General features: G+C 57.4%; 4 protein-coding genes across 4 annotated transcripts; 2 read left to right on the plus strand and 2 right to left on the minus strand.

Annotated features, from left to right (window-relative positions):
* Positions 1–418: 418 nt before the first annotated feature.
* METBIDRAFT_40144 (tRNA-specific adenosine deaminase) lies at positions 419–1,741 on the minus strand (the record flags this gene model as incomplete). The annotated part of the gene is made up of 2 exons (XM_018857237.1): positions 419–1,138; positions 1,310–1,741. 2 exons carry the CDS (start codon positions 1,739–1,741, stop codon positions 419–421), a joined length of 1,152 nt encoding a protein of 383 aa, XP_018712488.1.
* Positions 1,742–2,489: 748 nt separating this feature from the next.
* Positions 2,490–2,945, minus strand: METBIDRAFT_10897 (uncharacterized protein; the record flags this gene model as incomplete). Its single annotated transcript, XM_018853877.1, has 1 exon — positions 2,490–2,945. The coding sequence occupies one exon, from the start codon at positions 2,943–2,945 to the stop codon at positions 2,490–2,492; it is 456 nt and encodes a 151-aa protein (XP_018712489.1).
* Positions 2,946–4,315: 1,370 nt separating this feature from the next.
* Positions 4,316–4,804, plus strand: METBIDRAFT_144396 (uncharacterized protein). The gene has a single exon (XM_018854504.1). The coding sequence runs from the start codon at positions 4,419–4,421 to the stop codon at positions 4,698–4,700; it is 282 nt and encodes a 93-aa protein (XP_018712490.1). The 5' UTR covers positions 4,316–4,418; the 3' UTR covers positions 4,701–4,804.
* Positions 4,805–5,036: 232 nt separating this feature from the next.
* Positions 5,037–6,755, plus strand: ALG8 (dolichyl-P-Glc:Glc1Man(9)GlcNAc(2)-PP-dolichol alpha-1,3-glucosyltransferase; the record flags this gene model as incomplete). Its single annotated transcript, XM_018857030.1, has 1 exon — positions 5,037–6,755. The coding sequence occupies one exon, from the start codon at positions 5,037–5,039 to the stop codon at positions 6,753–6,755; it is 1,719 nt and encodes a 572-aa protein (XP_018712491.1).
* Positions 6,756–12,349: the final 5,594 nt, after the last annotated feature.

Consider the following 12,349-nt stretch of genomic DNA (forward strand, 5'->3'; position numbering starts at 1 on the left):
GAATCACGAAACATGAATCACGAAACATGAATCACGAAACATGAATCACGAAACATGAATCACGAAACATGAATCACGAAACATGAATCACGAAACATGAATCACGAAACATGAATCACGAAACATGAATCACGAGACATGGACCACGAAACATGAATCACGAAACATGAATCACGAAACATGAAACCACCGAATATGGATCCTTGAGAATGGAATCTTAAAAGCATGGAACCACCGAACATGGAATCTCGAAAATGGATCCTTAGAAATGAAACCTTGAAAGCATGGAATGTCGAAAATGGAACCCTGAAAATGGAACCCTGAAAACGGAACCCTGAACGCATGGCCACGAAACACGGACCCGGAACCACGCACCACCGAGCCACCCCGACTCCAGCCGGCCCGGGCCTAGACCAGGCTACACCGCAAAGTCGTCCTCCGCACACGCAGGCCACGCCCCGAGCGCCGCTCGCGCCTCGTGCTTGCGCCGCTCGCGCCCCACGGCCGCCTGCTTGAACTGCCGGTACGAGCCATGGACCGGCACCTCGCCCTGCGCGTGTTCCCACAAGCTGCGGCGGCAGAGCGTGCTGGCGCCGGCGCGCCGCGGCGGGCCGTTCTTGACGTGGGCCCCGTTGCGGACGCCCTGGCTGAGCACGTGCGCCGTGCCGGCCACGGGGCAGCTCACCCAGCTGAGCGGCAGCGGCACGCGGCCCGCGTGCTTGGCATACGCGTACCGGCTGGCGCCGAACGTGAGCACCTGCAACGCGTGCGGCGGCGGCGGTGGCAGCGGCCCGAGGCGCGAGACGAAACAGCGGCGGAAGTCCGCGGGCGAGTGCTTCTGTTCGGCCACCACGAGGAAGTCGAGGAACACCGGGTCCACGCGCACGCTGGCCACGCAGTTGAGGATGCCCGTGAACTGCTTGGCACAGAGCTTGTCGGAGCACGACTTGGAGAACGACACGCGGCTGTCGGCGCGGCCGGGCTTTGTGCGGACGACGCCCAAGTCGCCGAACCCGGCGCGGCCCCGCACGGCGCTGTGTTTCTTGGCGGCGGGCCCGTCGGTGGCCGGGGCCGCGGGCGTGGTTCTGGATCTCTTCTCCGTGGATCTCTTCTCCGTGGCTTCCTTCCCGGCCTCGTCCTCCGTGGCTTCGTTCTCCGTGGCTTCCTTCCCGGCTTCGTCCTCCGTGGCTTCGTTCTCGCCGGCTTCCTTCCCGGCTTCCGTGATTTGGTCTTCCTCCCCGGCTTTCCTGAATGAGTCTTCCTTCCCGGACTCGCCCGGGCGTGCCCAGGCCGCCTGGCCCTGCGAGACGTGGGCCATGGACGCGTCGCCGCACGGCGGCTCCGACACGTAGAGCGCCAACCGCACGCCCGGCCTCCAGCGGAACCGCGGCCCGCCCGGCCCGGCCGCGCCAGTGGGCTCCAAGAACCGGCGCCTGGCCGCGTGCTTGACCTCCTCCACCACGTACCAGTTGAACATGCGCAAGCAGAGGATTTCCGCGTGCATGTCGTGGACAATCAAGCCCCGCGAGTACCGGCGCACGCAGTCGGGCATGGCCTTGACGCCGGTGGCCGCCGAGAGCACCGTCAACGAGTCGCCGTCCACGGCCACGAGGCCCGCGAGCACGGTCCACTCGGCCACGCCGCCGGGCCGCACGCCGGGCCTGCCGCCTTTCCCGGAGGCCTTTTCGAAGTGTGCCTCGACGGCGTCGGCGATGCGCTGGCCAAGATGATCGCGGCTCATGGGGTTGTGTTGGAGATGGTTGGGTGGTGTTTGGAGATGGCTGGACTCTGCTTGGAGATGGTCGGACTGTGACTGGAGATGGTTGGACTGTGACTGGAAGTGCTTCTCAACGTGTTTTTGGGCTGTTTCCGCGTGCTTTGTCTATGGCCGGAACCGCTGTGCCCGAGGCTTGGACGTGTTTTACGTCGTGACAGATTGTCGGTTGTCTGATGGCCTTTTGGCTGGTGATGGCCTTTTGGCTGGTGATGGGCTGGTGATGGGCTGGCGATGGCGCGCGACCAAAACAGACGGGCCCGCCCGGTGCCGGAATAGTACGAGCCGGTTTCGGCGGTGCCGACAACGGCCAAGCCGGAAATGACGATCCTTGACATACGCCAATATACATCCTACGCAAGCCGGCCGCCCGAACAGAAGACCGGGACCGTGCACGGGTCCTGCTGCCGTGGAGCCACAGGCCACTCGGCCCACCGGAAGGACCATGCCACTGGCCAACGGACCCATATCACTAGCCAAACAGACCAGTCAACGGACCATTACTACCAGTCAAGCGGTCCAATATTACCAGTCAAACAGATCCATGCCACTGGCCAACGGACCCATACTACTAGCCAACGGACCCAGATCACCATTCAAAAATACCACTGGCCAACGCCCTGGGAACCCGCCACAGCGCCAGGGCCGCCCCACGATACCCGTGCGGAGCGCCCGGCCCGCCCGTCTCCACCCACCAAAAACCACCCGCCCCATCCTACCGCTTCTTCCGGATCATGGCGCCAAGCACGCCCAAGCCCACGGCCAACACGCCGCCCGCAATGCCGAGCCCAATGAGCCCGTCCTGCGTGACCTGGTCGTCGATGGCCTGCCTCAACGCCTTGAACTGCGCGTTGTCGGGCTCTTTTTCCACGAGCGCGTCCGCGTACCGCCGTGCGTCGGCAAACTCGCCCGTCTTCACGCTGCCCAAGGCCAAGTAATAGAGCGCCTCGCGCCGGAGCGCCGGCGTGTCGCGGTACAAGGCCGCCAAGAGCCCGAGCGCCTGTTTCTGCGACCGAAGCGACGGTGTTTTGAGGAGGCCCCACGCGTAGTTGAACAGGGACTGCGGCGAGGGCGGCGACTCGGACTCGAGCTGGTTTTTCAAGATCTGCAACTGCTCGGGCGCGATGGCCACGTTGAGCTCCTCGAGCGCGGGGTGTGAGCGTCTGAACATGCCGTGGAAGGAGAAACCGTGGATGCGTGGAAAGACAGCGTGTACCAAGGAGCCTTTGATTGTCGTGGAGTTGACAGGGGCCTTGGCGGGCGCGCACCGAGCCTTGGCCCTAATTTTGCGCGGGCACTCCGAGCCTTGGCCCTAATTTTGCGCGGCACCCAAGCCTTGGCCCTAATTTTGCGCGGGCACTCCAAGCCTTGGCCCTAATTTTGCGCGGCACTCCGAGCCTAGGCCCTAATTTTGCGCGGGCACTCCAAGCCTTGGCCCTAATTTTGCGCGGCACTCCGAGCCTAGGCCCTAATTTTGCGCGGGCACTCCAAGCCTAGGCCCTAAGACCCCGAGACCAGAGGACCCAGAAGACTGACGCGCGGCGCTGGTTCCGCGAATGGTGTAATTCTGAATTCGCGGGCTGGAGAACAGTTGGAAAATGCAATGGCGCCCGTCGCCGGGCTCCCGGCATAGGTGGGCCCAAAGAAAAAAAAACAAAAACAAAAACAAAAAAAGAGGTTCACACCATGAAGTCGGCCAGCGGCCGGGAGGCTGGCGTGTTTGTGTTGGCGATGTCCACCATGAAGATCGCTGCCCTTGCCCAGTGGAGTCTGCACAGAGTGCTCCGCAGGTGGGCTCTGGTGGTCCATCCTGGGTGCCATGTATTCAGCTCAAAATACAGGGCATGTTTCTGGAATACTGGTTGTAGACAGAATTGCCTATGAGCCAGTGTGCTCGGCTCGCCCAGGTGACTGGATCTCGACGTAATTTGTCCGGTGCCTCCATTCCCGGAACCTGCTTGCAATGGGTGCGAAATCGGGTCCGCGAGCTCGCTGCGTTTACGCCTTCCTTTCCACCCTGTCGTTGGATGGCGCTGCACGGCTCAAGGCAATGGGGTTCCACCGTTGAACGCTCCATGCAGCGCCTTGGGCCACTTGGCTTTGGCATGGAAGCTTGGTGTTGAGGGGCAAGCCGAATGCCAGAAGACTGCGTTCTAAGCCTCGAGCGCTGGGGCCCGTCGAAGAAAAAGGCGAGTGGCACTAGACGGCTTGTCGTTTCAGCTGGCCGGCAGTCATTGGAGGCTTCAAGCTTGGCGTCAGACCCGCCGGACCGCACGAACCGCAAACCAGCTTCGTAGACGCAAGGGAAACATGGCTGGGGTGTGCTTCAAACCGGATGGCCCTTCAAGACGATCCACCGCTCTCAGCCCCGCTGGAACTTTTGGATGGGTGCGTGCTAAAGATGCGGGCCCTGGCGGTGTTTCTGTTGAGGCATTCATGAGGGGCCGCTGATTTTCCGAAAACACGATTCAGAACCCACGCCCCATGGAAACAAGCGAACTTGACGTGTGCGTGTTGAATTGCTGAGCAATCACGAAGCGCTACAGCGCACATTTCCCGTGATATCTAGATACGCTTGTCAACGCGCTTTCCGTGATATCTAGATACGCCTGTCCATGTGAAATTACTCGGTTTTCCATGCCCTATGTTGACTTTACCCAACGCATGGTATGGACCCATCAGTCAGCCCACACCAAGCGGCCCCCAATCTTTGCCACGATTCCGTTTGCAACCAGCCGCCGACGCCCTCCAGCACCGAATGCCACCAGAAAACAAACCAAAAACAAACCAAAAACAAACCAGAAAACAAACCAAAAACAAACCAAAAACAACAAAAGCAACAAAAGCAACAAAAGCAACAAAAACAACAAAAACAACAAGACCAACAAAACCAAAGGAAACAATATATGCAAGGCCCCGGCACTAGAAACCCACGTGCCCTGGTTCCCCAGCCCGGGTTCGCCAGGGCCACTGGCCCCACGGCGCGGCCCTAAATTACCTCTGGCGCCGCGGTATTTCCAGGGCCGCGCAATGGGCGCGACGCCTGCCAGGCCCTATCGCCCAGCGCCAGTTCTCACCGGGCCCAAACCTCCAGAACCACTCTTTCACATCCTCCGCAAACGCACACGGTGCCATGGCAAACCCTCTGCTGGCGGGCACGTCTCGCTCGAAAACCTTCGGGGATCCAAGCACCACCTCAAAAAAAGGCGCTGCCGCCGAAAACACAGCACACCGCCAGGGCGGCCGCGGCGCTCCTCTGGCCATGTCGCCCAGCACTGAGGCCCCGGCAGAAGTGCCACGAAACGCCGCCAACACGCCCCCCAGACGGCCACAGACCCCCGCCGGGTTTCCGCGCGGCTCGCTCCTCAACATCTGGGTGCTCTCGCTTTTCTTGAAGGGCCTCCTTGTCGTCGGCTACCACTCCACGGATTTCGACGTGCACCGGAACTGGCTCGCCATCACCAACAAGCTCCCAATGGCGCAGTGGTACACGGAGAACACCAGCCAATGGACGCTCGACTACCCGCCCTTCTTCGCGTACTTCGAGTGCGCGCTCTCGCAGCTCGTGCCGCCGGTGGTGGCTGCCGATGGGTGCCTCGATATCGTCGAGGTGGGCCAGTACGGCCTTCCGACTGTGTATTTCCAGCGGGCCTCGGTGATGGCCACCGAGGCCGTGTTGTTCTTGGCGCTCCAGTGGTACGTGCGCACGGCGGCGCCGGCGGAACAGGCCCGTGCGTTTGCCGTGGCCCTGAGCCTCATTCTATCGCCCGGGCTTGTTCTCATTGACCACATGCATTTCCAGTACAACGGCATGATGTACGGGCTCCTTGTGCTCATGATCAACTGCGCCCGGCTCGAGAAGCACGTGCTCTGCGGGCTCTGTTTCGCCGTGCTCCTCTGCTTCAAGCACATCTATCTTTACTTGGCGCCGGCCGTGTTCATCTATCTTCTCCGCGCGTACACGCTAAACCTCCGCTACGACACCAAGAGGAGCGCGCTTGCCAACGGCGTGCGGCTCGTCAAATGGCGCAATCTCTTGAAGCTTGGCGCCACGGTGGCGGCGGTGTTTGGCGTGGCGTTTGCGCCCTTCATCTACCACGGCGTGATGCCGCAGCTTGTGCTGCGCTTGTTCCCATTCAGCAGGGGCTTGACCCACGCGTACTGGGCGCCCAACATCTGGGCGGTGTACTCGTTTTTGGACCGCGTGCTTCTCCAGGCGTACCGGCAGATTCCCCTTGCGCAGGTGCCGCTCCAAAAGCTCTTGAAACTCGACGCCCGGCTCCTCGACGCCTCGGCGGTGCTCAAGTCCGGCACGCGCGGCCTTGTGGGCGACGTGGAGTTCGTGGTGCTCCCGGAAATCACGCCCAAGCTCACGTTTATGCTCACGTTGTTCTACCAGGTCATGGCGCTCATTCCGCTCTTCATCCAGCCGACGTACGAGCGCTTTCTAGGTGCGTTGACGCTCTGCGCATACGCGTCCTTTCTCTTTGGCTGGCACGTGCACGAAAAGGCGATCTTGTTGGTGATCTTCCCGCTCTCGTTCCTCATGACCAGGGACAAGCGGCTCTTGAGCTTGTTCAACCTCGTGGCTGCGTGCGGGTACGTGTCGCTTTTCCCGCTCATCTTCACCTGCGAGGAGTGGCTCGTCAAGGTGGTGTTCACCACGTTGTGGTACTTGATCTACTACTTCGTGTTCCGCAAAGTGGTGCGGATCCCCACGCACAAGAACTCGCACCAGGCGTACTCGAGCTACTTGCTGTTGGACCGCGTGTCGTCGTTGTACATCTTGGGGCTCATCCCCGTGACGGGCTTCGTGACGTTGATCGATGTCTTTGAGCTGAAGTTGGAGGTCTTGGAGAAAATGGCCTTTTTGAAACTCATGATCGTGAGCGTGTACTGCGCCGCCGGCATCATCAGCTCCTGGAACGGCTTCAACTGGCTCTACTTTGTCGACGAAAGCATCTGGGACACGGACACCTGAGAGTATGTAGCATTAGAATAAACGTCACGTTCCTACTGCGACTGGCCAATGCGGTGGCTGAAGATGGAGTCGGGGAACAACGCGCCCCAGTCCTCGTTGAACAAGTCCGACGTCATGAGCACCGGCGGGCCGCCGAAAAACTCCGTGTGGGGCTGGTCCGCTGCGGACGCCAGGTCGAAGTCCGCATTGGGGAAGCGGAACTCGTCGTCGAGCGCCATGTTTCCGTCCGAGACAAAGGCGTCGCCGTGCCCCGCGCTTTCGTACAGCAACGCCGCGTCCATGGGCGTGAACGACGCCGGCAAGGCCGCGGAGTGGCAGCCGGCGGCAACCGGGGGCTCCGCTGGCAAATGGCGAGCGGCAGCCGGGGCCGCGGACATTGAGTCGGGGGCCCTTTTCGGGCGCTTGGCACGCCCCCGTTTGGCGGGGTCCGGCCCCGGGAACCGGAAGTCCGGGTCGTCCGCAAACTGGGCGCGGAGCTTGAGGGCAATCATCTTGTGGGAGCGCTCCGCCAAGCCCCACGTTTTGGAGCAGCCCGCGAGCACGTTCAAGAAGTACTTGAGCTGGGTCTTCTTGTGCGGGGCCAAGACGTTGGTGGTGGAGGTGAGCAAGATCACGGAGATGGAGAGAATACTGCAGTAGACAATGAAGATGGAGGCGCGGCGGAGCCCGTGGGACTTCTGGAACTTCTGGATGGCCACGTACAAGTCCTCGATGGCGTTGGTGCACAAGAAGGCCGGCGAGAGGTGGCGCTTGTCCTTGAAGTCGCGGGCAATGCCCACGAACGGGCGGTTCAAGCAGAGAATGAGGATGTAGTAGTAGTAGCGCACGACGGAGATGGTCGGGTTGTCCGAGGTGAGCTGCAAGTTGTCGCGGTCCCAGTTCAAGTCGGGCGGCAAGGAGTTCTTCCAGAGCTGGATCTGCGCGTTGTAGTCGAAGAGCTTGGACACACGCGAGACCAAGTTGTAGTCGTCGTGCGCGTGGGCGGGCGTGTCGGGGTGGTAGCTGTCGGAGCGCGTGAAGATGTCGTCGAGCATGTTGTCGGAGATGCTGATCAAGTTGATGATGTTCTTCAACGGGTCGGAGATGTTGGTGACGTTCTCCGGGATGTACTTGTAGTCGTTGATCCAGTCCAACTCCGGCAAGTCCTCAGTCTCCGGGATGGACGCGTCCAGGAGCTTGAGGAGCGACGGGCGGCCCAACACGAGGCTGATGAAGTGGTCGGCCATGAAGCAGCCCCAGTAGATGCGGCTGCGGATGGAGATGTCCAACAGGGTCAACGCGCCGCGGTGCTGGAGAAACCACACCTCCGGGTTGAGCTGGAAGCCCAAGTCGAAGCCCATGCGCATGGCGTTGCCCAGGAGCATCCAGCCCGTGGAGTTGTGGCCGTTGCAGATGTCGTAGAACGCGAGCAAGAGGAAGCTCTGCACGGACGTGATGGACGGGTGCTCCAAGTTGGACAAGAGCGACGACTTGGCCTCGTTGTAGAACGAGAGCGACCGCAGGTAGATGCTGTCCACGTCGGACATGCGGGCGCCCAACGCGCACACGCTGAGCACCAACACCAGCAGGCAGTAGAGCGCGTTGGGCTTGGGCTGGAAGAAGTCGATGAAGAACGCCTCGCGGAACACGAACATGTTGTGGTTCGGGTACTGCCACGTGAAGAAGAGCCGGAGGCAGTGGAGCACGTCCGGGTCGCGGGCAAGCGCGTGCACCGCGGCCACCTCGCGCGTCTCCTTCTTGTGCACGAGCCCCCGTGACCTGCTGCGTGTCTTGAAGTCGCTGTCGTTCTCGTACACGCTGGTGGGCCCGTACACGGGGCGGATTTTGGGCGGGGCGCCCGGTTCCGGCGCGGCCCGGGGCGCCGCCTCTGGGCCCGGCGTATCCTGGTTGGTGTCCTGGTTGGTGTCCAGGCCCTCGGGCGGCAGCACGGCGCCGACGGACGCCACGTGCGTGTCGAAAAACAGGCTGCGCTCGGCGGGCGCCTCGATTTTGCGGAGCTGCGCCACGAACTTCAGGTACGCGTCGATCTGCTTCTCGAGCGTCAGCACGTAGTTGGCGGGCGGGCGTTTCTTGCGCATGTCGTTGGGCACGGCGATGCACTCCACGCCCAACTTGACGCAGCTGGAGCAGGGATGGGCGAAGTTGCACTTGACTTTGCGGAGCCGGCAGCGCTGGCACGAGAGCGGCATTTCCCGCCGGGCCGCCGCCGCGGCGGCGTTTTGTTCTGGGAGACGGGCGCTTTGTTCTGGGAGGCGGGCGTTTTGGTCAGAAAGACGGGGACTTTGGTCAGAAAGACGGGGACTTTGGTCAGAAAGACGGGGACTTTGGTCAGAAAGACGGGGACTTTGGTCAGAAAGGCGGGCGTTGAGTTCCGAGAGCCGGGGTTTCTGTTCGCAGCGCTTGAGTCTGTCTTCCGAAGACCCGGGTCCGGCTTCCAAAGACCCGGGCCTGCCTTTTGAAGAAACAGGCCCAACTTCTGAAGAAACAGGCCTGCCTTCTGAGAAAACAGGTCCGTTTTCGGAAAGGAGGGGGCTGTTTCTGCGGCTGTCGGCCGCTCCGCGTGGCCGCGTGCCGGCCCCCGCTGGTGGCCCGGACAGCCACAGGCTTTCAAAGCGGGCCGCCTTCTCAGAAACTCGGCGTGCTTGTTCGGACATGGCGGACGGGTGTGGCGCCGGTCGGGGGTCGTTTTGCGCCGGGGAAAAAGCACGTGCCTGGGTTCGTCACGCCGGACAGCTGCTGCTCGGGGAGGAGCGGGGGGCGTCTGGACGAGGGGGTGGGGTTTAGAAAAGAGATATGGAGAGCACAGAGCTGGCGAAGGCATCGCCGGTGCCGCGCTGTGTGCAGGCGCAGCCGGGCGCCGTGCTGTGCCGGAAATGACCGCGGAGGCTGGGGTTGGAATGGTGGGGAAGGAGCTGGGATTGGCGGGGAAGTTTGGGAAGTTTTGTGAAGTTTTGGGAAGTTTTGGGAAGTTTTGGGATTGGTGGGGGTGGAGGTGGATGAGCAAGTAGGTGTTTTGGAAGTAGTGGGGAATCGAGTTGTATTAGTAGTGCGACCGAGTTGGAAAAAAGAAGGAGGAATGGAGCCGGAAATACTTGTGGAAATAATTTGGAATTGGTTGTGGATATAATTTGGAGTTAGTGTGGATGGACCCGGGAATAGTGGTGGTGTACTTTGGATTCGTTTTGGGATCGAGCTGGGACTGATTGTGGAATGATTTGGGATTGGCGGGGGATCGAGTTGCAATTAGTTGCGGAGTAATTTGAGATTAGTTGTAGGTGAAGATGGGATTAGTTGTGGATTAACTTGAGACAAATTGTGCAACCAAGTTGGAGATTATAGCAGGATTGGGCTGGAAATATTCGTGGAAACAATTTGGAATTAGTTGTGGATAAAGCTGGAAATATTCGTGGAGACAATTTAAATTAGTTGTGGATAAAGCTGGAAGAAGGGGGGCGGGGGAGGGAAAATAGAGCTGGGGATGACTTGGGAATCAATTAGGAACTACTGGAGGATGGAAATTTAATTCGTTGTGGAGTAATTTAAGATTTGTTGTGCGATGGAGAGGGACATCATTGTGGATGAATTTGGAATTCGTTGGGGGAATGGGACTGGTACTAATTTTGGATTAGTTTGGAATTAGCTGTGGGAATGATTTGGATTTAGTTGTGGATGGAGCTAGAAGTAGTGGAGGATCGAGTTGAGGCCATGTTTGGATTTATTTGGAAGTAGTGGGGGATAGAAAGGGTCATGGTTGTAGATTGATTTGGAATTTGGTGGGGGATTGAGTTGGAGATGATTTTGGAATCAATTTGGAATTAGAGGGGATTGAGTTACAATCAGTTGCACGATCGAGCGGGAGATAAATATGAATTAATTTGGAAATATTCGGGGGTAGAGTTGGTAATAACTTTGCAATTAATTTGGAGATGGTTATGAGATCCAGTTGGAAATAATTGTGGATTAATTTGGGATGAATTGTAGAATCGAGCTGGAACCATTTCCTAGATCGAGCTGGAACCACTCGTGGATGGAGATGGGGTCAGTTGGGAAATTGACTAGAACTACCTGTTGATGAATTTAGAATCTTTCGTGACCAAACTAAATGGAGCAGACGGGTTTCTTTACCAGGTTATCACCCTCCATGGCGCCTTTTTCCAATGTACTCAAGAATGCTTGAACTGACTGAGACCACCAAATTACAATTCCTGAGATTCTCAAATTTGAGATTTGCTGCTTCAATCACCGTTGCCAAGCCAATCCCTATTTGTTTCTCTCCTCTGTATATTAATTTATTTAATGTCGGCGTAGTCCTACAAAGATGAGGAATGATTGAAACCATGTTCTAAAGTTTGATATATAGACGTAGTAAAGACCAAACCTTGAGTCTGAGAGTTAATATCGCTCGTCCACGCATGTCTAGAGATATAAATCAGGGCGCAAGGTGCGATCAAAAATTTAATGGTTCGCTAGAATCGATTGCTGGAGTGATTTTAGAATCAATTATTGGATTACCTTTGAAAGTACTAGTGTGATCTATCCGGGAACAACTTCCAAATACAATTTGAATTGGATTTCCAATATCTTTACAATCAAACGTGGGAATTGATTTAGAAACCATTTGTTATTTCATTTTAAAACATTTGTGGGAAAGAATTTTTAACCCTTTGTTGAATCAATTTAGAATTAATCCTGTGATCGATTTGGAAATTACTATGGCATTAATATAGGGATTTCGAAATGGATTGTTTGGTAAAATCCACAGAACATGTGGTCTGGACTACATCGCTGGCATAAGCTTAGCCCATACGACCTTTAAAATGTCCCACTAGAATGACCTTCTTCTTTACTCCGGCCTAAGACACTATATCTTGCTATTTTCGGCCACTAGCTAAAAGCCCCGGGCCAGCCATAGTTTTCATTCCCTGCTTTTTTCTTGGCCTTCGATGGCACCTCGTTCTCAACTTCATTCATACGACCAAATCACCAGAATGTTCTCCGAAAGGCCTAACTTTCTTCTCCTTCTAGAACAAGTGCAAAAAGATTGCAGCACCACAATTTCGCATATGGTCTCCCACTACACTACTCAGTGTGGCCCTATGCAGCTTAACTAACGTTGATCGGACGGGAAACAGTGCTTCCTGCATGGTATGGCCGCAACCGAAAGTCTGTTATGATACGAAATGAGCCAGATTATAGATTCTGGGCATCCTGTATAATACGAAGGACGAAGAGTCTAAACATTCCTGATCGGGGTTACCCCTCACCTACTGTATAGAAGGGTTCCGAACTATAAAGGAGCGTGAGGCTGAGACATCCCTGAAGAAGGATAACACTTTTTAGACATCGAGAATACGACAGATAGACTAGGCCTATCCACTAAGGCTGAACTATCTATAAACCGATCTACTCGTAGTTTAAGAGACAGCTCCAGGCTGTTTCATAATAGTTGGTAGCGCCGCTTAGTTACGACCATGGGAGAAACTACAATGAGCGCAGAGACAAATAAAGACACGTCGACCTTGACCTTCAACCCGACAATGTACTTCAGCGACGCAGAACAGACCGGGCCGCTCAGATATTTGAGTACATGAACC

This window comes from Metschnikowia bicuspidata (genome assembly GCF_001664035.1).
Source record: "Metschnikowia bicuspidata var. bicuspidata NRRL YB-4993 chromosome Unknown METBIscaffold_2, whole genome shotgun sequence".
NCBI classification, from domain to species: Eukaryota; Fungi; Ascomycota; class Pichiomycetes; order Serinales; family Metschnikowiaceae; genus Metschnikowia; species Metschnikowia bicuspidata.